Below are 22,699 nucleotides of genomic sequence, written 5' to 3'. Positions count from 1 at the left end.
ATACTCCTCTTAACATTGTACACGTATTTTAAAGTCATGAAGGCCACTTAAGCATAGGGTGGATAATATCTATACGGTTGGGTGCAAGTTGTTACAATAATTACTTTTGATTTTCCTTTCATATGTTTAATTGCATAACATTACTATAGCAAAATATTAATCTATCATAATGCAACGTCTTGTAAAGCTTATGTTGGGTGTCATGATTTTATCTCTTGTCATTTTTATTATTCTGATTCAACATCATCTTAGCTTATAATCATTTATACACTTGATGCATGAGAAATGAAGATGCTATAAATTGTAGGATCTTTTTCTCCAATTTGTTCCTTGATTTTTTATAATGCCATGAAATGTCTATATTTTGATGCAGAAAGCCGTTCACCCTCTATCTCTCTCACTAGTTTTGTAGAACCATTGCCACGAAGCACATGCAGGCATCAGATGTGCGGCCACTTCCAGTGTTGGAAGAGACTTTGAACTACATGTTAAACCTATTGGATGCCACAGAACATCCTTTTTAAGTGGTTCATGATTTCGTCTTTGATAGGAAAAGATCAATAAGACAAGATCTTAGCATGCAAAATATCGTTAATGATCAAACAATTCATATGTATGAAGAAATGGTATAAATTTCTTGAAACATAATCTCAATTACCTTTTTTTTCTGAGCATTCATCTCCTCAACATACAATAAGTTAGCCAACCCATTGCTAAACACTCCTAGTTGGAGAAAATAATCAAAGTATACAAGAGATAAAATGTTGAATAATTGAGTCATTATCCTCTCCTTTTGCTTTATTGAATAAGATAATTTATTCAGTGGAGTCTAAATGACGTGAAACTGTGATCACACAACTTGAAGCCTACTTTACAATGGATAAATGAATGGTCTGATTCTGAATCTTTCTTGGCACATTAGTTATTATCCAATCCATTCTAATTAAATTATCCACTATTAAGTGTCTATTTCTAGTCACCCTCCAAGTTATGAAAGACCCATAGAACCAAAGCAACTCACACCACCTGTGATAGGAATTGGTGCTCTCTTCCATAATGTCAAGTTTTCCAGTACACTTGCTGACTTTGTAGAATATGCCTACAAAAAGGGCTGCCACCTCCTAATTCCCAATCATAGAAGTTTCTTAACCATATTTCAAAAGTTGTATTTCCTGTTCCCTTTCTTAAAGTTTTTAAAACCTATATATCTTTATCCTAGTAATTCGGAAAAATGAGGAAATTATTTAACAAGAACTCCATCAATTTGCTTCTCAAAATTTTATATAGTTTGTCTCTCTCACTTTTGATTCAAATTCTTGAAGCAAATGAACAAATTCATGGCCAGTAACATTTTTAGCCAAGCAATAGAATGCACAACAAGCATGCATATGAATGAATTGTGTTTTTTGATGATAATAGATCAGATATTTTGATCTCATCCTAAAACCTTTGAGTTAGCTAAAAGCTGCATCTTATGTTCTGACTTGTGGTTTGTTTCATAATATAAGTGAAATTTCATATTATATCCCACCACAAGTTTCGCAGTTGTAGCAACAAGCCAAATTTTTCTTCGGTTCATTACCTCAATATGGAGCAACTGAAAAAGTGTCTGATATCTCTATATGCTCTATACAAATAAAATCGAAATTCAAATTCTATTTACAAGAATGAACCTGAGTTCTGCTAATTTCACGTTCTTCTTCATCTTGGCTCTAACAGCCAACCATTGGTGGATACTTGCTTCCATTGTTTGTTTGAGTTCATCTTTTTCAGTATCTCTTGCTGCCTTGTACTGGTTTCTGAATATGTTACTATTTTTGTTCTGAAGGGAGAGTCACTCTCTTTGTGGTTGGGTCGTGTACCTTCTCTCATTTTGAAGTAAAAGGAAATGTGTTTTGCCCGGAGACTTTTAAAGTGACCACAAAGCTATCATAGATTCGACTTGCATTTAAATTGTTTATATTCATTTTACATTTAACTCAATGTAGAGTGGTTTTGTTTTCCAATTGATTTTTTTCTCTTCTTTTAGTACCCAATGTTAAAAATTTTGTTTTCATGAACTGAAAGATCTGTCTTTTCTTGTAACAGATTATTTTGGATGGGCAATTATAAGCGTTTCCTTTGTACTACAGCAACTGAGGCATCTTATTTACAGTACTACATTATTGAACCTTACATCAATGAGGTTGCTTAAATATGTTGATTTTGCTAGATTTTTCAGTTTGAAAAATATATGCTTCTTTGTTCATTTATTGTTTTCCAGTTTCATTTCTGAGAATATATCTAAAATCTAGACTAGAGTACTTGTGCTTTTGGGTTTTATTTTTCTTTCATTTTTGTTAGTAATTGTACTTCATTATTCTTAAATTTCTCACCAGCTGTTTCTTTATGTGGTTTATTGCTCCTCACTTTCTTCATTCATCTGAAGTGTTCAAATTCAATTTGCTTGTTTCATAAACCAGGTCTTATTTAGAAGTTCTTCTCAATTGCCTTTTTTAGTGCTTCTAAAAGACATGCCTGATTTATATACATTTTTGTTGGTTTTCTTTTGATCATAAAAGGTTCGAGCATTGGCATTGTCATGTGTAAATTATTGTGGCTACAAACTTCATCCATATCCAATTGCACACTTGTCCAAACTCTTGATGATGAAGGTATGATTGCATTTACTAGCATTAAATTGCTAAAATTTGTCATCCAAAGTTCTAATATCTTTTGAACCTTGAAGACTTCATTTGCAGTTTTGTAGGAATTAGATGTGGAATCATTTTTAATGCTTGTGGTCTTGAGACCAGCACTAATGAACGGTGAAATAAGTTCTTATCAACCAAGCAAACAAACTTCCATTATCCCAAGGAAGTCTTTCCAAGCTACTGCCTTCTGGGTTTGGAACACTTTTAGAGGTAACAATCAATTGGAACTAGTTACTCTTTCAAACTTCTTATTGTACAAATATAACCTGCATGTGCAACCATTTCTGATCCCATAATTTCAAGAATTTATGACACCTTCTAGTGGTTAGTTTTTATGGGAATAAAGTAAAGCAATCTATTCACTCCCAGAAACCATCGTTAGAGGAACAGTAGATAACCCCGCAAGACCAAATTTATGTGTGTGCATGGAGATGCATGTTTTCTGCATCCCAATCATGCAGTGTTGTGTCAAATGGAATAATAGCAGTTGATGATAAGTGGTATTTCTAAAATCTTCTAAGAGTATTCCATCTATTGTAATATTGTTTTCTCAAAATTGTCTTTGAGTCTTATGTGTAAATATTAGAATTGACCTCTTGTAAGCTATCAACTAATGTTGTAACTTAACTTGAAAGGGAAATTCTATAAATTTAGCCTTGGTTTGGCTCTTGGAAAGCAAAGAAAAATTAGGTTAATAGTGAGTTGATTTCTTCCCTTCCCATGGATGTAAGCACATTCTTGAATCATGTTAATTATTTTTTGGTTTATTTTGTTGTTTTGTTGTTTATTGTTCAATTGTCTCCGCATAACAAGTGGTATCAGAGCTGTTTCCAACACAACAGATGATTCTTGTGCTAACACAATGTTTGAGGCTAAATGTAAGATGGTAAAAGTTTCTAGAATATTTCCCTATGACAATTGCCAATAAAGGATGTTAAACAAAACCAATAGCTAGAGATATCTGAAATATTTGGGGCCACTGATCCAACAATAGCAAAGAATAACACAAGAAGAGACCCTCTAATCACCATTTTTGCTTTTGATTCTTTTCTACAAAGCATCATCTCCTTTATACAAAAAGAAAACCCATTGCTGAGCCCACATTATTCTCTACATATCCCAAAAAAGCCCTCCAAATTTTAGGGCATGGCGCTCTTTTTAGGGGTATTTTAGTATTAAATTTGTGGTAGTCTCTCAAATACCTAAACTATCCTCCAGATTTTAAGGCATGGCCCACTCTTTGAGGTGGTATTTTGGGTACTAATTTTTGTTAGGAGAGGTTTTGGTGTGGAAATTGGAGGGCTTTACACACGTTGCATGTACTTTCTTTTGCATGCATTACACGTAGATCGGAGTTTATGCAGTTACTCACACTTTTTGTTCGTCCAACAATATTGTAGTGCCACGTCACCATATGATGGGCTCTTTAGTCTTTTCAAACCCAAAAAAAAAACTAATACTAAAAGGATTGCTAACTAGCTATGTGAAGATGAACCTCTATAGCTAGCTTGTTAGAGGGACCATGATCGCTTAGGCCAGGGAAGTTTGAGGTGATAATATGTCTGTGATGCCCTTATATGTTTTAGGCACATGTGTGTTACATTAATGTATTCAATGAATCTATAACCTTGATTGACAAGTCCGAGTAATCTTTGAAATTTCATTGTGATGGGAAGGTTCCATGTGAACAACACTTGCACATGGGTTAGTCAATCTTAAGAGACGGGGAAAGCTCATCTAACATCACACAATGTGCGAGCTTTGAAAGGCAATCGGGTTAACATTTCTGAATTGGGACATGACAGTGGATAACAACATTAGGTAGTCCAAAGATGTCATCATATTAATTGTTATCAATATTTTTATTTATTCAATAGAAATTGGGGATTAAAAAAATACCACAAAAATTAGAAAAAAACAAAATTAATTACATGGCTTACGTTTCAAATATTTAATAAAATATTGTATGAAAGTTGAATATCATGCACTATTAAATGGTTGGATTCTCTTTAATTTTTTTAATTGTCTCATCCTATTAAATTACTCATCTAATATTAATTTATTTTAAAGGTAAAATTAATTATATTGTAAAAAACTTTTAATTGACCAGAGTTTGTGCACAACATCTAATATATACTTAAATATAATCCTCCAACTAAGAAATGAAATCAAAACTTAAAAATCATTTATATATATAGATATATGTTATCAAGTTTAGGTAGTGAAGCCATTAATGTGGATATAAAATTAATGCCAAAACTTTTGATTGTTCCTTCACATTCTCCACAACCAAACAAAGGATACAAGAAAAATAAAGAAAGAAAGAAATTTAGGGTAGTTTGATTTTTGTTCTCATCTTGTTGTGAAGTTAATAGAGGAATGCTTGGGTTGGTGCTCGACGGTTAAGTGACAGTAGGGTATAATGATTCTTCCAATCGTGTAAATATTATTTATTTTAATTTCAATGGATCATCATCACTTTAAATTGCATCCACATGGTTAAGAGCAGCTCATATGTATAATATCATGAATTTCTTCTTATTCGATATGGAATATCAAATTAGGTATATTTCAATTTTAGGTATTGTATAAGTGTTTCAACTCAAATGACTTGGCTTAATGTATACTCAAAGCCTTGACAAAGGAACGTATATGTAATAAAGTGAAAATTAAACCTTGTCGCCCTTCTATCTCTAGTATGAAACACAACTCCATTATCCCTTAAACATCTGCAAAAAAAAAAAATATACACCTCTAATACATTAATTAAAATAAACGATAGAAAAAGAGACTTTATATATTCATGTACATAATTTGATTAGATGTGTTATATAGAGAGAGAGAAAAAAAAAACTGTTTAGATTAAGGATCTCATTAATTAATACCTAGAAAATATAAAAGAATAAGAAAAGATTAGAAGGTGTGAATCATAAGATAAGACTACATTTTTTAATTAGATTCATCAAAAGATGGCATATTGTATGAACATTTTTACTCTATATATAAAAACTTATATCATGGTTGAGATATATTAATTTGTCATATTTTTGGACAATTAAAGTAATGAGTAATTACACTAAATTAAATTATTGACCTTATTAATCAATATCTCAAAAGTATAAAATAGTAATAAATGAATAATACAAACTTCATCGAAATATTTTTATAGGCACATTAAGTAAATATTCTTATTTAATAAAAGTTTATATATCATTAAATAAATAGAGAATTTTAAGTAGAGGAGATCTCATATTTAAGCTGTTGATTAAGGCATATTTGATAAAACTTAATGTTTATTACTTAATAACTTAAGTTGACTTTAAGTTAGATTATATTGAAGTTATTTACTTAAAATTTATTATTTAATATTTACTTTAAGTATTAAAGTTATTTAATAAAGTTAATTTAAAAATCATTTTAAATTATCAAATTGTCGTATTTACCTTCATTAATTTGATAACTAGATGCAGATAAATGAAACAAAAAAAAAATTGAGATTAAGAATAAGTTAATTACTTTGATTTAACACTTAAAATTAAAAGTAACTTTAAGATATAATATTAAGTTATTTTATCAAATATATTTAATCTATTTAATAATTAAATTAAGTTATTAAGTTAATGAATGATTACCAAACACCCTATAAGACCCAAAAAATCGAATGAGTTTTAATAGTTTTCACAATGGGCATGACTAAGTGGTGGTTCAATTCTAATTAATCATAATTCAATCAAGGCAAAATATGTAACAAATACATGTCAAACTGCACCATCCAAATGGGCGCCACGAATGTTACATTTGACAAATGCCATTAAACCTCTACAACTAGCAATTATTTTGATCACATAAAAAATGGCAAAAAAGTGTGTTGTACTTCATCTTGAAGCTCATTAACTTCATCTTAATTTGATCCAAATTGCATAAACATGCGAAACTCCATGAATCTATGGTGCTATGGTGGCCTACATTCATATAACTGGGGACACTTTGGTTTACACTACAATGACCCCAAACAGGGTTTGTAAAGACTTTATCAAGATCACTAGCTTCAAAAGACTAGGGAAAGAAAGATGTTCTCAATGAAAACTTGGAGTCAAATTGCAGATAAAGACCTAAAACTCCCACTCAATGTGTTTGAGGAATTGTTGTTTCATGGGGATAAGTTGTTTGGTTTGTACATGTCTCCTTGGTGATACTTAGAGATTGGCGAAGTATACGTATCCTTTGTTATCCGGTTTGTATATGGGCAGATGAATGTTGATGTCAGGTTCATATATGTTTCTGATATATATCACCCTGGAAGGAAATAGATCAAGGGGATGAGTTTCAAAAGCTTAAGTAGGTTTAAGATGTTCCGAGAATTGGTGAGCATGATATATATCAACATGATATTGCAGAAGACAACAGAGCTTCTGAAATTAATATGTCAGGTTCAATAGTAGGAAAGAATGACTAGTGGAGATGGCTGGTGTAACTCGGTATGGATCATACGAGTTTCTGGTAATGCCCTTTGGCTTGACAAATGCTCACGCTACATTCTGTAATTTGATGAATGATGTTCTGTTTGATTATTTGGATGCCTTTGTGGTGGTGTATCTAGATGACATTGTAGTTTACAGTAAAACTCTAATAGAACATGAGAAACATTTGAGATTGGTGTTTCAGAGATTGAGGGAGAACAGTCTTTATGTAAAGCCAGAAAAGTGTGAATTTGCTCAGGAGGAGATCACATTTCTTGGGCACAAGATCAGTGCAGGCCTAATTAGGGTGGACAAGGGCAAGGTGCAGGCTATTATGGAGTGGCATTTCCTACCAAAGTGACGGAGTTGTGGTCCTTCCTTGGCTTGACCAACTACTACAGAAGGTTCATTAAGGGGTATTCAAAAAGAGTGTCTCCCCTTACTGACCTGTTGAAAAAGGACAACTCGTGGGATTGGAGCATGCAGTGTTAGATGGCCTTTGAAGGCTTGAAGGAAGCCATCTCCACTGAACCTGTGCTGCGGTTGCCAGACCTGGACTTACCCTTTGAAGTCCAAACAGATGCCTCTGATAGAGCCTTGGGTGGAGTCTTGGTGCAGGAAGGGCACCCTATGGCGTTTGAAAGCAGGAAGCTGAACAATGCAGAACAGAGGTACTCCACTCACGAGAAAGAGACGACGGTTGTGGTGCATTGCCTGCAACAGTGGAGGCATTACTTGCTAGGAAGTATCTTCACAGTGGTCACTGATAATGTGGCCAACACCTTCTTCAAAACCTAGAAGAAGCTGAGTCCCTGATAGGCGCGATGGCAGAAGTTCCTGGCCGACTTCAAATTCGAATGGTTGCATCGACCAGGAAGGCATAACACTGTAGCTGATGCCTTGAGTAGGAAAGAGGTAATTGCCTACATCACGGCCCTCTCTGAAGTCATCTCTGACTTCAATGAGAAGATTAAGCTAGCTGCGGAGCAGGATGCTGCATATGGCAGACTGAAGCAGCAAGTGAAGGAGGGGGTGATCAGGAGGTATTGGCTAGAGGGTGACCTTCTTGTGGCAAAAGGAGGAAGATGGTATGTTCCTACAGCGGCCTGAGAAAGGATTTGTTGCGGGAAACTCATGACTCGAAGTGGGCAGGCCATCCTGGAGAAAAGAGGACTCTGGCACTGCTGGCCAGATCCTACTACTGGCCTAAGATGGGTAAGGATGTCCAGGCATATGTGAAGTCATGCCTAGTCTGTCAAATGGACAAGACTGAAAGGAAGAAGGTTGTAGGGTTGCTGCAGCCCCTCCCCATTCCAGAGAGACCTTGGGAGAACATTTCCATGGATTTTATCACTGGATTCCCAAAGGTTCGTGATTTCAAATCTGTCTTTGTTGTTGTAGATAGATTTTCTAAGTATGTTGTGTTTATACCTGCCCCTGATGCTTGCCCTGCGGAGGAAGCTGCTAAGCTATTTTTCAGTAATGTGGTGAAACATTTTGGGTTGCCTAAGGACATAGTCAGTGATCGAGATGCACGGTTCACAGGCCGATTTTGGGTTGAGCTATTCAAACTCCTGGGTTCAGAGTTAAAGTCCTCTACAGCCAACCACCCTAAGACTGATGGGCAAACGGAGAGGATCAATGCCTTGCTAGAGGAATACCTCAGGCACTATGTGACAGCAACACAAAAGAACTGGGTGGACTTAATGGATACTGCTCAGTTGTGCTACAACTTGCAGAGAAGCTCAGCAACAGGGATGAGTCCCTTTGAGCTAGCTATTGGGGTGCAGCCATGGATGCCTTTGGAGGTGGCTAAGCAGAAAGCAAGAGGAAGTAGTCCTGCAGCATACAAGTTGGCTCAGTCCCGGCAGGAAATGTTTGAGGAAGCCAGGGACAGTCTAGAGAAAGCAGCTAGACGAATGAAGAAGTATGTGGATTGTGACCGTAGACCCTTAGAATTTCAGGTTGGGGACAGGGCCCTCCTGAAATTGACTCCTCAGATCTGGAAGAAGATCAGTAGCAAGACAAGGCAGAGGGGTCTAATTCCTAAGTATGATGGACCATTCGAGGTAATCAAACGAGTTGGGCAGGTGGCCTACATGTTGAAGCTGCCTGAAAGGCTCAAGCTTCACCCGACTTTCCATGTGAGTTTTCTGAAGCCTTACCATGAGGATCTGGATGCAGATATGGTGCATACAAAGTAAGCCCCTCCCTTGGTCATGAAGTAGTTTGATTGAGAGATAGAGAAAATCTTGGATCATAGGACCATGGGACATAGTAGAAAGAACCGGCGAACTGATTTCTTGGTTCAGTGGAAGGGGACTTCAGAAGCATAAGCTACTTAGGAGAGGGATGTTACCTTGTGGCAATTTGAGACGGCGGTCCAAGCATACTAGCCGACTAAGTCGACGAGGGCGTTGACTTCAGCAGATGGGGGTGGGTTTGTCAGCCCCTTAGACCCTTGACTTAACCATGGAGGAATAGGCATCATGGGTAGGCCTTGCACCCATGAAAGCCTAGGATGAAAGCAGGGAAATCCTGGAGGTTTGGTGGTTCAAACTCCAGGAGCCATGTGAGGAGGCCGCAGGCGAGCCAGACACATACCGCGCGCGCACTGTGGGCGAGCCAGACACGCACCGCGAGCGGGCCAGACGAGCACCACGGGCGAGCCAGATGAGCACTGCGCGCGCACCACGGGCGAACCAAACATGCACCGCGTGCGCACCAGATGGGCACCACGCGCGCACCAGATGGGCACCACGCGCGCACCGCAGGCGAGCCAGACATGCACCGCATGCGCACCAGATGGGCATCGCGCGCGTACACCTGACTTAGGTGGTGCGAATGAAGGCTAAGGGACTTGGAATTTTAATTTATAATTAAAATTATATTCCATTATGCCTCCTCAGACATATTGATGTCTTCTCAAGAAACAATGAAAACGGCTCGTATTACTCTTTAAGGGGTGGGTAGGTGATTCAAAGGAGGGAGCCACCAAGAGAAGCCTTGACCGCACCAAGGGGGCACCATGGCACGGCATTGGGCGTGCCTAAGACACATGACGCAAATCGAGCACACACACATGGGCTCCACGACATGTGTGGTGTGCACCCCGTGCCGCAACGGCACGGGGCCTAGTACAGCCTACCCCTCCCCGCGCAGGCACGAGGGCGCCTAAGCCTTATGCGGTGAACCAGCTGATGAAACTATGGGCGCAATGCCATGGTCTGATGGCTCCAATAGCTGACTCGCACCAAGATGCCTACGCACAGCACAGAGGCGCAATGCCCTGTGCACCAAGAAGGATTAGCCATGGGCGCAATGCCATGGCTCGTTGCTGGGAAACTGGAAAGCAAGCAACAAGCCCAAGCCATAGGCACCTAGACATGGCACGGGCTCATACATCAGTGTGAGGAAGGCACACTGAGGCACCAGATGCTTGGTCAGATGGGTGGTGCACGCTGCCTGGCTCAGAGGGCCTTGATCAAAGACATGCTAATGGGCACCCGGTCACAAGAGGCACCTTGAGGGGGAGGGGGAGGCTTGTTAGGGGGACTCACCAGCAGCTTGGCGAGCAAGACCTGAAGGAGATGGCACTGCAGCTAGCTAGTGGCAGCTAGCTCAGACAACCAGTGATCAAGTCAAGCCGTCATTTGACCTACAGTTGGCTGAGGGATGATGGCTGGTGCAAGTGGGAGGCATGTGCAGGCCACTATCTGGGTGGTGGGTGGTTATGCAGGGCAGTTGAGAGCAGTTCTGGCCAGTTGCATAACCACCTAGTTGGCTCCAAGATTTGAATTGGGGAATTCAAATTTGTAACTGCAGCTTGAGTCTTTTAAAAGGGCTCCTGCAGCCTTGAAACATAGTGGGTGAGAGTTTGGGGAAAGGGTTCCTTCTCGTATGCCTTGGGTGAGAGCATTGTACTCTGGTTCAAGAAGAAATTTTGTCTTGTAAGAGTGCTGTCACTTACTATAATCCTATGCTCTCAATATTCATTTGTTGAAGAAGAAGAAAAAATTGCTTTCACACTACTCAATTACAAGAGAATGTTCAATTATAGAAGAAAATAATATTCGCTAGTCTCTTTCAACTTAATCAACATGCAGAGAAAAGCAGTGAATAATAACTTACATACATTGTCTCTCTACCCCTACTTGTTACTCATCAGCCAAGCTTATGGTAATATAAGCTTGGGTTCATCTCTCTATGCCACTGATGAAAACTCCACATGGGCTTTGCCTTTCTGGTGATTTTGCATTTGGATTCCGACCCTCTCCAAGTGAAGAGGACCTATTCCTTCTTGCTATCTGGACTGCAAATGGAAGTTAACCGGTGCCAAGAGGATCAAAAGTTTGGGCTTACCACCAATGGACAGCTTGTTCTCTAGAGGCTAAGATATATGGAAGACAAAGACTGGTAATGTGAGCAGCGAACCAGTGCATGGTGCCATGCTTGGAGATGGAAATTGTATACCAGTATATGGGAGAGCTTCAAGCACCCAACTAATACCATATTGCCAACCCAGGGATCGGTGTTGGGGCCTACTGTGCAGTTGCTATTTTTGAGGACCTGAGGTTTGCAAATGGAACTGGAAGCTGTTGGAGGAAAAGACTACCTCTTTCAAATGGGAGGTTAGATCAAACTGCTGTTTCCAGAAGTGCTCTAATCAAGATATTGAAGTCCAGTGAACTAACTTCAGGCAGAGGCAAGCAAAATAAAGCAATTCTAATACTCTCAGTCCTCTTAGGCCCCTCTGCGTTCTTCTTCTTCGTTTCTCTGGCTGCAATTTCACTAGTTTTCTACCGCTTGAACCTCAAAAATCTGCAGCTTTATCACAGAATCCTGAGTACAAGCAATGGTAGAAGCCTTTGGCACTGTCTATAAAGGGATATTACCATCAGGTTCTGGAAATTCTGTTGCTGAAAAGTTGGAGAAGGCGGTGGGAGAAGATGAGACAGAATTCGAAGCAGAAGTGAATGTGATGGGCCAAACTCACCATAAGAATCAAGGACACTTGCTGCGTTACTGTTGTGAGGGTGAACACTGACTACTGGTGTTTTTTTTATGCACAATGGCTCTTTATCAAGCTTCCTTTCTGGAGGCGCCCGAGGACTTGTGTACCTACATGAAGAATGTAGTAAACAGATCATCCATTGTGACATAAAGCCCTCAGGACATAACTCTTGGATGATTCTTTTACAGCCAAAGTTGCGAACTTCGACTGGGAAAGCTTCCGATAAGCAACCAGACTAGAACACTCACAGGCATCAGAGGGACTATGGGGTATATTCAGACAACTTGGGCAGCCTATGTCTCTTATAATAACACGTTATGAAGCATCAGCTCAAAGCCAGGGTTCAATCTGCAAAGCAAGGGATTCATCAATGTTTCCTTCAAACTAAATAATAAGGAACAGAAATGGATCATTCTGCATTTTCAGTGGTGTTTGTTATAGCATTTATACAAGAACTCTAGGGGTTTCTATAACTTCATTCCTATTTTGGCAGTGAATATGGTGATGGTGTTATATTTTAAATCCTAGTGAACTGGTGGAATTTGATCATTTAGCCAACTTCATCGAAAACCGTTTCACAGTTGAGGGCAAAACAGCAATTTCTTAAGAAGCTGGGTAACAAGGAGTACCATAATTTGGACTAGTTTCAATCGAAACTCCCCTGTTTTTGTGCATGATATCTTCATCTTCAGCTTTTCCTTTGCTTTTGACTAGCCTGAAACTGATCCAAATCTCTTCAATCGATTAAATGTATAAATGAATCCTATTCATTGTTTGGAGTAACAACAAATTTCTGGAAGACTGGGAAAGTTGACACTGGAGAGTAAATAAAATGACAGGACCATAAATTCTGGAAGAGGGCTTTGCTTTCTAACCATTACCATAATTTTAGAGCTCAACCTGGATGAGTAAATTATATTTCAGAATGTTCAGAATATAATTCTAAAGAGATGAACCATCTACTCACAGTTTCTTGTTCTTCTCGAACAGAGCAATGAACATCAATAGTTCAGCACCCAGGAATCTCCCCTTCCTCCAATTCCTTCACTGGGAAAACTCTGCCAAAATCAGAACAATCTATCCTCTTCCTTGCAGGAAAAGTCACCTTCCCAATCAAGAAAATCATCAGGATTAATTTGAGCAATATATCAGAGAATACATCAAGAAAGCCTTGCTCAAAATCAAAATACATCAAGAGCTGCCATTTCCTTCTATTTCCTCTTCCCTGAATGGAATGCCTTTTGGACTTATGTGATCAATGGTAACAGTCTAACACCCTCCTTAAGCTCTGATTGAGGTTGACGGGGATTGGCATCTTTAATGACTTTGAAATCATAGCCGTGTGAAGGGAGGCAAACATGAATCACAGGATAATCAACAAGTCAACCAATATCAATCAGCAAGGAAAAGGAAATACCTTTGGATATTTACAAATAAAAAATTTGAGAGAGTCCAGCTGCTCTGTACAGAAAGGCTTGAGCTTATTCCATGGCCCAGGCGTTAGATGGTTCTCAATTACGGATGAGAGGGTTGAGTTTTCTTTCATTCTGCAATAAGATTAAAAGCATCAATGAAACACTAAAAGTTTATATATAGAAGCCCTTCTAAAGATAAGAATTGGTAAGAGAGCTCACCCATGGTCTAGTAAAACAACATCTGTTAGATAAGAAACCACCATTCGATTGTCCAGCTAATGCATTTAGATCTAAGACAAGATACGGAAAAAATTGTAAAAATATAGCTAAAGATGGTTCAAAAACTCATTTGACTAATAATTTTCTTAAAACAGTAACATAAAACCTGGATGAAGAATTCACCCCTCTACCTAACACCACTTCAATACCAAATAAAATGTTGTGATGACCATGATGTTGTTTGGGCTCAAGACCTAAGAGATCCACTTAGTACACAATAGACCAGCTTTTTTTTACAGGGCCTCCCAATCAGTGCAGGCTGCTAAACCAAAAGAGAGTTCAAACAACTTAAAAATTTGACTAATTCAGTATCATAATATACTTCACATATCGTTACTTTTGAAACTGTAGTTTTCCAAGTGATCCTACATATAAAAATACATTGGCATAAAATTATTGTTGTTATCCCACATGTTTTTCCATAGTCACGTAAGAAATCACAGACCCCACAAGCAGATTTGAAGAGTGCATCAATGGCAAGTTGTTGAATCCATTATCGAGCTAATTATCTACCAATTTCTAAGGCTTGATTTTCCATTTGTACTAGAAAAAATTTCTTATTACAGTGCCACAAAATTGGTTGATCCATTTAAAACAAAAATGTGGCTCTTGACAGAAAATGATTAGGAAGGCATGCATGTTACAAATACAAATGAAATATGATATAAGGTTTTCATGGATTAAACAAAATACATGGAAAAATTGAAGCAGGAAGATAAGGTCACGGACAGGACAATATTCAAAGAAATTATTTTTCAGACCTGAAAATTGAGGCATTCAGAACAGTACACATTTGTAAGTAGTCCATGGAAACCAGGGAACATATGCAGATGTTGTACTCTATTGCACAAGGCAAACATTCAATACTCAGAAGCATGACCAAGCCCAGAAAGCCATATATCCCTTTTTGTTTTGCATTTTACCTATTCTCATCTCTTTGTGACCAGAAGTGCCAAGGATGATATAACCTCACCAAATAAGTTAGAAACCAGCCCATCCAGCAGGTTGAGTAGCCAGCTTGCCCTCAATCTTCTTTGAGTCAACAAACAGCTGGGCATTATTGCCTCTAACGGAGGGTCTGGAAATATTAGAGCTGGCACCAGGGGTGGCTGTAAAACTCTCTGTTCCAAAACCTCAAGTTTCAGGCCAGAAGTTGCTTCTGTGGCTGGTTTGTTGTGATGGCCATTTCTGGTCCTAACAGACTTGCTATTGTTGTCTGGGCACCTACCTCAGAGAAAGCCTGCCATGGATTAGACTCTGGGCCATGGAAATCGGATTTTCTTTGCTGGAGTTCCCTGTCTGTTGCTTCAATCTTTTCTCTGTGCTGTTATGAGAAGAAAACCAATCAGACACATGAATGGGTACAGAAAGGTAAACTTCAGGTTTTGGTTGTATTGAAAAGCACAGGAAACTTCACAAGAGACAAATCATACCCCAGACTCATTGAAGAAAAAATAAAGTACAATTGACTTACCCAATTGTCTAGTTTCTCATTTATAGGTTCCCTCCTGAACAAATCCCCACATCTAGGACAGGAAAAGGAAGAAAATGGGAGTCAACATTTTTTGAACAAAATGTCAGCACTAACTTATCAAAAAGCATAGTTTTCCATTCAACCTCAGGAGCTCTATATGCAGGTGTAGTGTACTTTCTGATATTGTCTTCTTCAATGCCCATTTCTTCAGGCTTCTCAAAGTGCTTATGATTGGTGGAGGTGCTTCCAAAAAACTTCCATAATCCATTATGGCCCAATAGAAGATTCTCAGCATTTATATAAGAACTTTAGTGTTCATATGTATGATCATGTTACAGTATAAATCATAGTGAACTGGTGGAATTTGATCATTTAGCCAACCTCATCCAAAACTGTTTCACAGATGAGGGGATTGTGAACCTTGCCATGGGCCAAGCAGCAATTTCTGAAGAAGCTGGGTGACAAAGAGTACCATCATTTGGACTAGTTTCAATGGAAATTCCTCTGATTTTATACAGATATCTTCAGCTTCAGCTTTTCCTTTTGCTTTTGACATGGCTGAAACTGATCCTGAAATAAAAAATCCCAACACAAGTAGATATTTAACAGAAGAGGAACCGAATCTCTTCAATTGATTAATGTATAAACGAATTAATAAAAAATTTTAGAGATAATTATAGGGAGATGAACCTTGTACCTCTGAGTTTCTTAGTCTTCTTGAACAGAGCAATGAGCATCAAGTGTTGAGCACCCAGGAATCTCCCTTCCGCCACAGGCAAATCTGAACAATCTATCCTTTTTTTCATATTCCACTTCCTTGCAAAAGTCAAAACAGGAAGAAAATATCATCAAAATTGAGACAAAAATAAGTGCACCAACTATCTCAAGAAGATATTTATGCCTATTGCTTACCTTTTGAAGAAGTCCACTTGGTTAGAGCACATTTTACATGGACGCCCAATCACTGCAAGCTGCTGAACCAAAGGAGAGTTTAAACATCTAAAAAATTTGACTAACTCAAGTATCATAAAATACTTCACATGAATTCCAAATGATCTCATATCTAAAAAACATTGGCATAAAATTATTGTTGTTTACCTTACATGTTTCTTCCCTTGTCATAATCGAAACTTTGTTTATCATAAGAAATCTTCTATGCTCATCCTAATTACTTAGGATGAACACTGAAATGAAAAGACAAAAAACACAAAAAATGACGATTAGTTTGGTTTGATAAATTTAGCACACATAATTCCCTTTTTCTTGCATGAGAAAGGAAAGTGTAAAAAAAAAAAAGAAATTTAATCATTTTTAAAAAATTAGTAATTATAAAACTATTTTGGTTCTCAAAAAATTTACGGGAAAGTAGGGAAAAAAAATTGTAAACTTTTTTGTTTTTGTTTGAGTGTTTATGGGAAAATTGAGGGAAAAACAAAAATCTATGAGGAATTTATTTAACACTTTTGAGGAACCAAAAATGTTTTAAATGTTGTTAAATCGATAATTTAAAAGTGTTTAATTCCAATTAAATGAGTTTAATCAAACACATGAAATTGTGAATAAAATTATTTAAAAGCATTAAAATTCAAGTTATTAAAGTTGTCCATAAAATTTGGTATATTGAAGCAAGAAAAAAATAAAGCAATTTGAATGACTTGCTAATAAGAAATAAACAGAGAACACGAAAAAAAAAACCCAAAAAAAATAACAAACAAAATATCCATGGTTCTTACGTTATTTTTTCTTAATTTTTCAATAGTTATAAATGGTTCATTTAATTTTTACAAATTGCCAAATCAAAACAGAGCATGAAAATGTGTTCAATATTTGTTCTAGACTTGAAGCTTCAAGAAAAAGAAAATCTTAAATCAAATAAATAAGACCAGCAAATGAATTGGAACTTGAAAGAAAAGTTCAAGCGGAAAAGAACTACCTGATTGTATATTGGCGGAGTGGCACTTTGATTAATATAGCACACCATTGATCACTATTTTTGGAATGTGAGCTATATAACGCCATTCTTCCCCTTTCTCAAATTGACACCGTTTTTCCAGTAAAGGACACTTCTTGATGCCCAGATAAGAGAGGGAGTCTGGAAGTCTTTCTTTTGTCAAGTATTTGAGCTTACGACAGTTATAGATCGACAATGTTTTAAGAGAGGTGAGGTGTTGAAGACCCACTTTTGTCAAGGATTGGAGCATTGGGCAGTGTCTGATCTCCAAATTTTCAAGAGAGGTGAGGTGTTGAAGACCCACTTTTGTCAAGGATTGGAGCATTCGGCAGTTTGTGATCTCCAAATTTTCAAGAGAGGTGAGGTGTTGAAGACCCACTTCTGTCAATGATTGGAGCCTCGAGCATCCATAAATTCGTAATTTTTTTAGAGAGATAAGGTGTTGAAGAACCGATCCTGTCGAGAACTGGAGCTTTGGGCAGTTTGTGATCTCTAATTTTAGAAGAGAGGTGAGTTGTTGAAGACCCCCGCTGTCAAGAGACTTGAGACTGGGTAGCTCTACAATTTCAAGAGAAGTCAGAGAAGAGGGCAGCAAACACTCCTTGGGAAATAATTCAACGTCTTTACATCCACCTCTGATTATGAAATGAGTAAGAGAGGTCAGCCTTTGCAAACCCCACTCCACCTGGGAAGTGAGTTGGTTGCACTCGTTAATTTCAAGTTTACGTAGGTTGGAAGGCAAACCCTCTCTGTGAAACAACAATTCTGGACAATCCCATAAATCCAACACCTGTATAGATGAGTGTGTGTGCGCCAACGACCTGAGCTTGGAGCACCTATAAATCGAACAAGACTTCAAGTTGAGAGCGTGCAATTCGATAGATTCAAGATTAGGGCAATCTGTTAAAGACAGGGAACATACAGATGTGAGATCACCCTCTGAAACCAAAATGGAGAGCTTCTCAAACCCCTTAAGATTAAGGATTGTGAAATTAGTCAACTTTGGGAAGATGCCTAATGAGAAGGATAACGAGAGAGAATCATCGATAACACCACGTTCGATGCTTAGACGTTCAAGGACTGGGAGATGGCATCTGAACAACTCAGGTAGGAGAAACTCTAATTTCGAGCACTCAGAGATCAATAGTGATTTCAGTGTAGTGGGTAAACCAACTTTGTGCAGGGATCTAGAAAAACTACAATCATCGATTTTCAGATAATGTATGTTGGTTTGCGAGATTTCCTCCTCTAGCAGAGACTCCACATATTCACATTTTCTAATTGAGAGCTGGTGTGGTGCCATTGGAAGTTGATTCCACTGAGACACATCTAAAATTTCAATTTGTGAAGTTTGAAGAGCTGTGAAGTCACAACCTGGCATTTGCAACTGCAGTTTACCAAAATCAACCATCCTCAATTGACAAATTGCAGGAACTATGAGTGAAGCCATAAGCAGCTGCGGACATCCATCAATTTGAAGTTCCACCAATGAAAGAAGCTGTTCCGGTAATTTCCCAGTGAGTTTGGGACACTTTCGTATAAAAAGCTTTTGGAGATAAGGGAATTCTCCACAACATAACCATTTCTCCCAGTTCTGCATATCCTCAAATGATAGTGTTTCTAGGAACTGAAAGGAAGCATTCCCATAGAACTCATCACCCACACACTCTACTCCATTCATCCTTGAGATTTGCAGATATTTAAGCTGGGTTAGCTGTCCAAGTGGTGGCAATGTTGAGCAATTGCCACAACCCCGAAGCTCAAGGGACACGAGATTCAACACTGAAGGATCTCCAAGCCAATTTGGAAATCCTTCACCAGGATAGTTTGTGATGGAGAGTTGTTCTAAATTTGGATGAGGTTGTAACTTGTTGAGTATATCATGCGTTGTTGCACCACTTTGTGTAACACCATTGGTACACTTGTCACCCCAATCAAAGATTAACTCATCAAGATAACTTTTATCCTTCATATTAGCCCTTGATGCATCGCTAACACTCACCACATTCTCCATGTTTGAAATATGAAGTTTTCCTCGAATCGATGAAAGCTCCCCTAATTCTCCAATTCTTAATCCGTTGTTTTGGCCCACAAGAAAGTGAGTCAACCTTTGTAAACTTTTTAATCGACCAACTCCATGACTTGACATTTCTCTCAATGAACCACATTCAGAAATATCAAGATAACGTAAATTAATCAATTTCTCCATTTTTGAAGGTAATTCAACGAGGCTTGAACATTTTCTCAGTATCATCGTTTGTAAATTGCATAAACAACATACTGATTCAGGTAATTTTTGAATCATTGTGGAAGACAAATTCAAGTAACGCAAATGTTTCAAATTGCCTATCGATTTGGGCAAATAAGTTATTTTATATGCACATAATGATAACACATGTAGATACCACATTTTTGGTAATATATCTTGGAAAACTCTTTTACTCAAAGTATGTGAAGGATAGAATTCTAGTGGCTTCACTTCTAAGAATGTTCGAAGAGATTTAGCTTTAGCGACAGCCTCAAAATTCTTAAAGGGAACAAAATTCTTAAATGCAACAAAACGGTTATAATCACTTCGAAAGTACAAAATGTGGTGAGCCTTCTCAAGTACTTTTGGTAACTTATCATCATCTTCCACTCGAGCACAAAAATCTCCAGACACATGTTGAGCCAATGCATGTATTAGATCATGCATTACAAAGCATGATCCTTTTCTTCCAATAGATGTTTGAAAGAATGACTTAGCAAGAAGCTCATCAAAATATGACTCACCTATCTCTTCCATTCTCCTTCCTTCGTTTTGTTGTGGATGTAAAAGACCTTCTGCCATCCATAATAAAATCAGCTCCTCTTTGTAGAATTGGTGGTCCTGGGGAAAAAGAGAACAATAAGCAAAACAATGCTTCAGAGGTAAAGAAAGATGATGGTAGCTTAATATCAAAGATGGAAGAATTTCGGAGCCACTCTCCAGATGCCATATTTCACTTTTCAACACATCCTCCCATTCCCTTTTTTTGACCTTAGAATACAAGAGACAGCCGAGTGCTTTCACAGCCAAAGGCAATCCTTGGCACTTGTCCACAATCTGTCTACCTATGCGTTCAAGCTCAAGAAACGAGTTGGAGTCTCTATCTTGAAATGCATGTTTTTTAAAGAGGGACCAACTATCTTCAGAGCTTAATTTCTCAAGACAATGAGTAGAGACTGCTCCCATGTTGTTGCAACAGATTTATTACGACTGGTCACAACAATCTTGCTTCCCCCTGCTGCAGCGAGGAGTGGACGTCGTAGATTATCCCAACCTTTACGTTCACTAAGCTCCATATGGCATTCATCACGAGACTTCAAATTCCAGACGTCATCAAGAACAAGCAGAAATTTCTTGTTACTAAGTTTCTCTTTGAGTTGAAGCTGAAGCAAATTTAGGTCGTCAGCGGAAGTAGGTGGAGAACAAATTTCCTCAAGAATTGTTTTGGTGAGTTTGATAAGGAGAAACTCAGTGGAAACACAGACCCATGCTTTGAAGTCGAAGTGTTCCTTCACTCCCTCATCGTTATAGAGAAGCCGAGCAAGCGTGGTCTTGCCGCTGCCGCCCATGCCCACTATGGACATCACCCCCATTTTGTCGGCTGTTGTATTGTCAGAAAGCAACCACTTCACCATCTCCTTCTGAATTTCATCCCTGCCGACTACAATGGACTCATCCCCCAAAGAAGTGGATATTGGTGATCTCGGTCTTGGTGACCGTTTCTCGCCCCCACCTTCTGCCAGCCCCAACCCAACTTTTTCTAGTGCGATTTTTTCCAGTAGAGCAATCATGCCCCTGACCTTGGTCTCCATGCTTTTGATGCCAGATGGAGCCTTCACACAAGCAGAGAACTTGTTCCATTTACACGCCTTAAGAGTTCCGCCGATTTGGGAGTCAGCAGCTTCCATCTTGCAACGCAAAGCGTCGGTAGCGATTTCGTCCAACAGGTCTTCCGCATCATACACAGCATCCTTGACATGGACGAGCCACTCTTTGACATTTGGGTTTGAAAATTGCTTCACCTCCGCATCATCGAGCACATTGAGAACAACCACGAGTTTCCTCTTCAACTCGTTGAGGAGTTCATCGCTAAGGTTCCGTCGCCGAATGAAGTTTATGAGCTCTGGAGAAGCCAACCTTTCGAATAGAACTTGGAGCGAAGCCGAGAGGAGAGCCTCCGCCATATCTGTGTCGACTGTTGCTTTGCAATAGGAATTCAGACGATTGGTTTCTATTACTGCAATACCACCGAACTGCAAAAGACTAGGCTTGGATTACCACACCGCAGAATGCTTGAAGGAATCATTATCATTCCTAATGTTATAAAATTTATTATTAGTAATATTTATACTAACATTATCTTTCTAATAATTATATTAGTATCATAATTTTATAATTAGTATCCTTACTTTTATTGCTTATGATAATAATAATAATAATTATTATTATTATTATTATATTGTTATTAAAATTTAATTGTATTTTCACATAAACAATGATATAGGCATAAGACACATTAAATTTTTTAATATTATGGTTATTATTATTTAATAATAATATTATTATTTGATTCATTATTGTACATAGTTATATGATTTAGGAGTTTTTTTTTTTATATCAAATTATGAAAATTGTTGTCGTACATGGTCATTAAAACTTTGGATGGTTACATAATTCTTTTTTAACTTGGCATGTTTGAACTTTGAGTTCCAAATTCCTTTGTTAACATAAGCCACCTAGTGGTAATTCAAATAATTTTTTATCATTATTTTTTAAAATGGTTTTTTATCCTTAAAAAAAATGAAAAATATATTTGTGTTGTAAAATAATAAAATGGAGGGAGAAGAAAATGAAAAAGATAAATTAAAATGTAAAAAGAAAATGGAATAAATTTTTTAAAAGTCTCCCTTTTATAAGAGTCACAAAAAAAATATTAACATGATCATTCACACATTCTCAAATAAATTATCATATTTTATAATGATTTGATAATTATTATAAAATATAAAATAATTTTTTGTTTTGAAAAATAGAAAATAAGGTATTTTAAAATAATTTCTTTTTAATTATTTTTATTTATTTTAAAAAATAATTATATAAATATGAAAAATAAAATAATTAAGATAGAAATTATTTTTAAAATATAGAAAATTAGTTTAGAATACTTCATGTCATGATCAGACAGAGTCTTGCTTCATGTCATGATCATTCACGCGTTCTCAAATAAATTATCATATTTTATAATGATTTGATAATTATTATAAAATATAAAATAATTTTTTGTTTTGAAAATAGAAAATAAGGTATTTTTAAATAATTTTTTTTAATTATTTTTATTTATTTTAAAAAGTAATTATATAAATATAAAAAATAAAATAATTAAAA

General features: G+C 37.3%; 2 protein-coding genes and 1 long non-coding RNA gene across 7 annotated transcripts; 1 reads left to right on the top strand and 2 right to left on the bottom strand.

Annotated features, from left to right (window-relative positions):
- Positions 1-1,578: 1,578 nt before the first annotated feature.
- On the top strand, positions 1,579-3,460 carry LOC100855308 (uncharacterized). Its single transcript, XR_009465109.1, has 4 exons — positions 1,579-1,729; positions 1,829-2,185; positions 2,562-2,654; positions 2,750-3,460. It is a non-coding gene; the product is annotated as an uncharacterized LOC100855308 (long non-coding RNA).
- Positions 3,461-11,185: 7,725 nt separating this feature from the next.
- Positions 11,186-20,116, bottom strand: LOC100855387 (putative disease resistance protein At3g14460). Of its 5 annotated transcripts, none has more exons than XM_059734807.1 (14): positions 17,269-20,116; positions 16,434-16,519; positions 16,248-16,306; positions 16,033-16,151; positions 15,479-15,905; positions 15,336-15,387; positions 13,993-15,185; positions 13,802-13,872; positions 13,585-13,714; positions 13,135-13,272; positions 12,797-12,888; positions 12,416-12,515; positions 12,150-12,274; positions 11,186-12,031 (listed from the first exon to the last, which is right to left on the bottom strand). In XM_059734807.1, exon 1 carries the CDS (start codon positions 20,114-20,116, stop codon positions 17,300-17,302), a length of 2,817 nt encoding a protein of 938 aa, XP_059590790.1. In that variant the 3' UTR covers positions 11,186-12,031; positions 12,150-12,274; positions 12,416-12,515; positions 12,797-12,888; positions 13,135-13,272; positions 13,585-13,714; positions 13,802-13,872; positions 13,993-15,185; positions 15,336-15,387; positions 15,479-15,905; positions 16,033-16,151; positions 16,248-16,306; positions 16,434-16,519; positions 17,269-17,299. The 5 variants fall into 5 exon arrangements, with proteins under 5 accessions (XP_059590790.1, XP_059590787.1, XP_059590788.1 ...); XM_059734804.1 differs by lacking the exon at positions 12,797-12,888 and having other exon boundaries at positions 13,993-14,120; positions 14,623-15,185; XM_059734805.1 differs by lacking the exon at positions 12,797-12,888 and having other exon boundaries at positions 16,248-16,309.
- Positions 20,117-20,463: 347 nt separating this feature from the next.
- On the bottom strand, positions 20,464-21,498 carry LOC104877431 (putative disease resistance RPP13-like protein 1). Its single transcript, XM_010667163.1, has one exon. It carries the CDS (start codon positions 21,496-21,498, stop codon positions 20,464-20,466), a length of 1,035 nt encoding a protein of 344 aa, XP_010665465.1.
- Between the last annotated feature and the right edge of the window lie 1,201 nt (positions 21,499-22,699).

Source organism: Vitis vinifera, chromosome 18 (assembly GCF_030704535.1).
Source record: "Vitis vinifera cultivar Pinot Noir 40024 chromosome 18, ASM3070453v1".
Taxonomy (NCBI): Eukaryota; Viridiplantae; Streptophyta; class Magnoliopsida; order Vitales; family Vitaceae; genus Vitis; species Vitis vinifera.
This window is presented reverse-complemented; position numbering and strand designations above follow the sequence as displayed.

What these genes read in the sequence shown, in the direction of transcription:
- LOC100855387 (XM_059734805.1), bottom strand. Translation starts at nt 20,116, where the DNA reads ATGGCAGAAGGTCTTTTACATCCACAACAAAACGAAGGAAGGAGAATG.
- LOC104877431 (XM_010667163.1), bottom strand. Translation starts at nt 21,498, where the DNA reads ATGGCGGAGGCTCTCCTCTCGGCTTCGCTCCAAGTTCTATTCGAAAGG.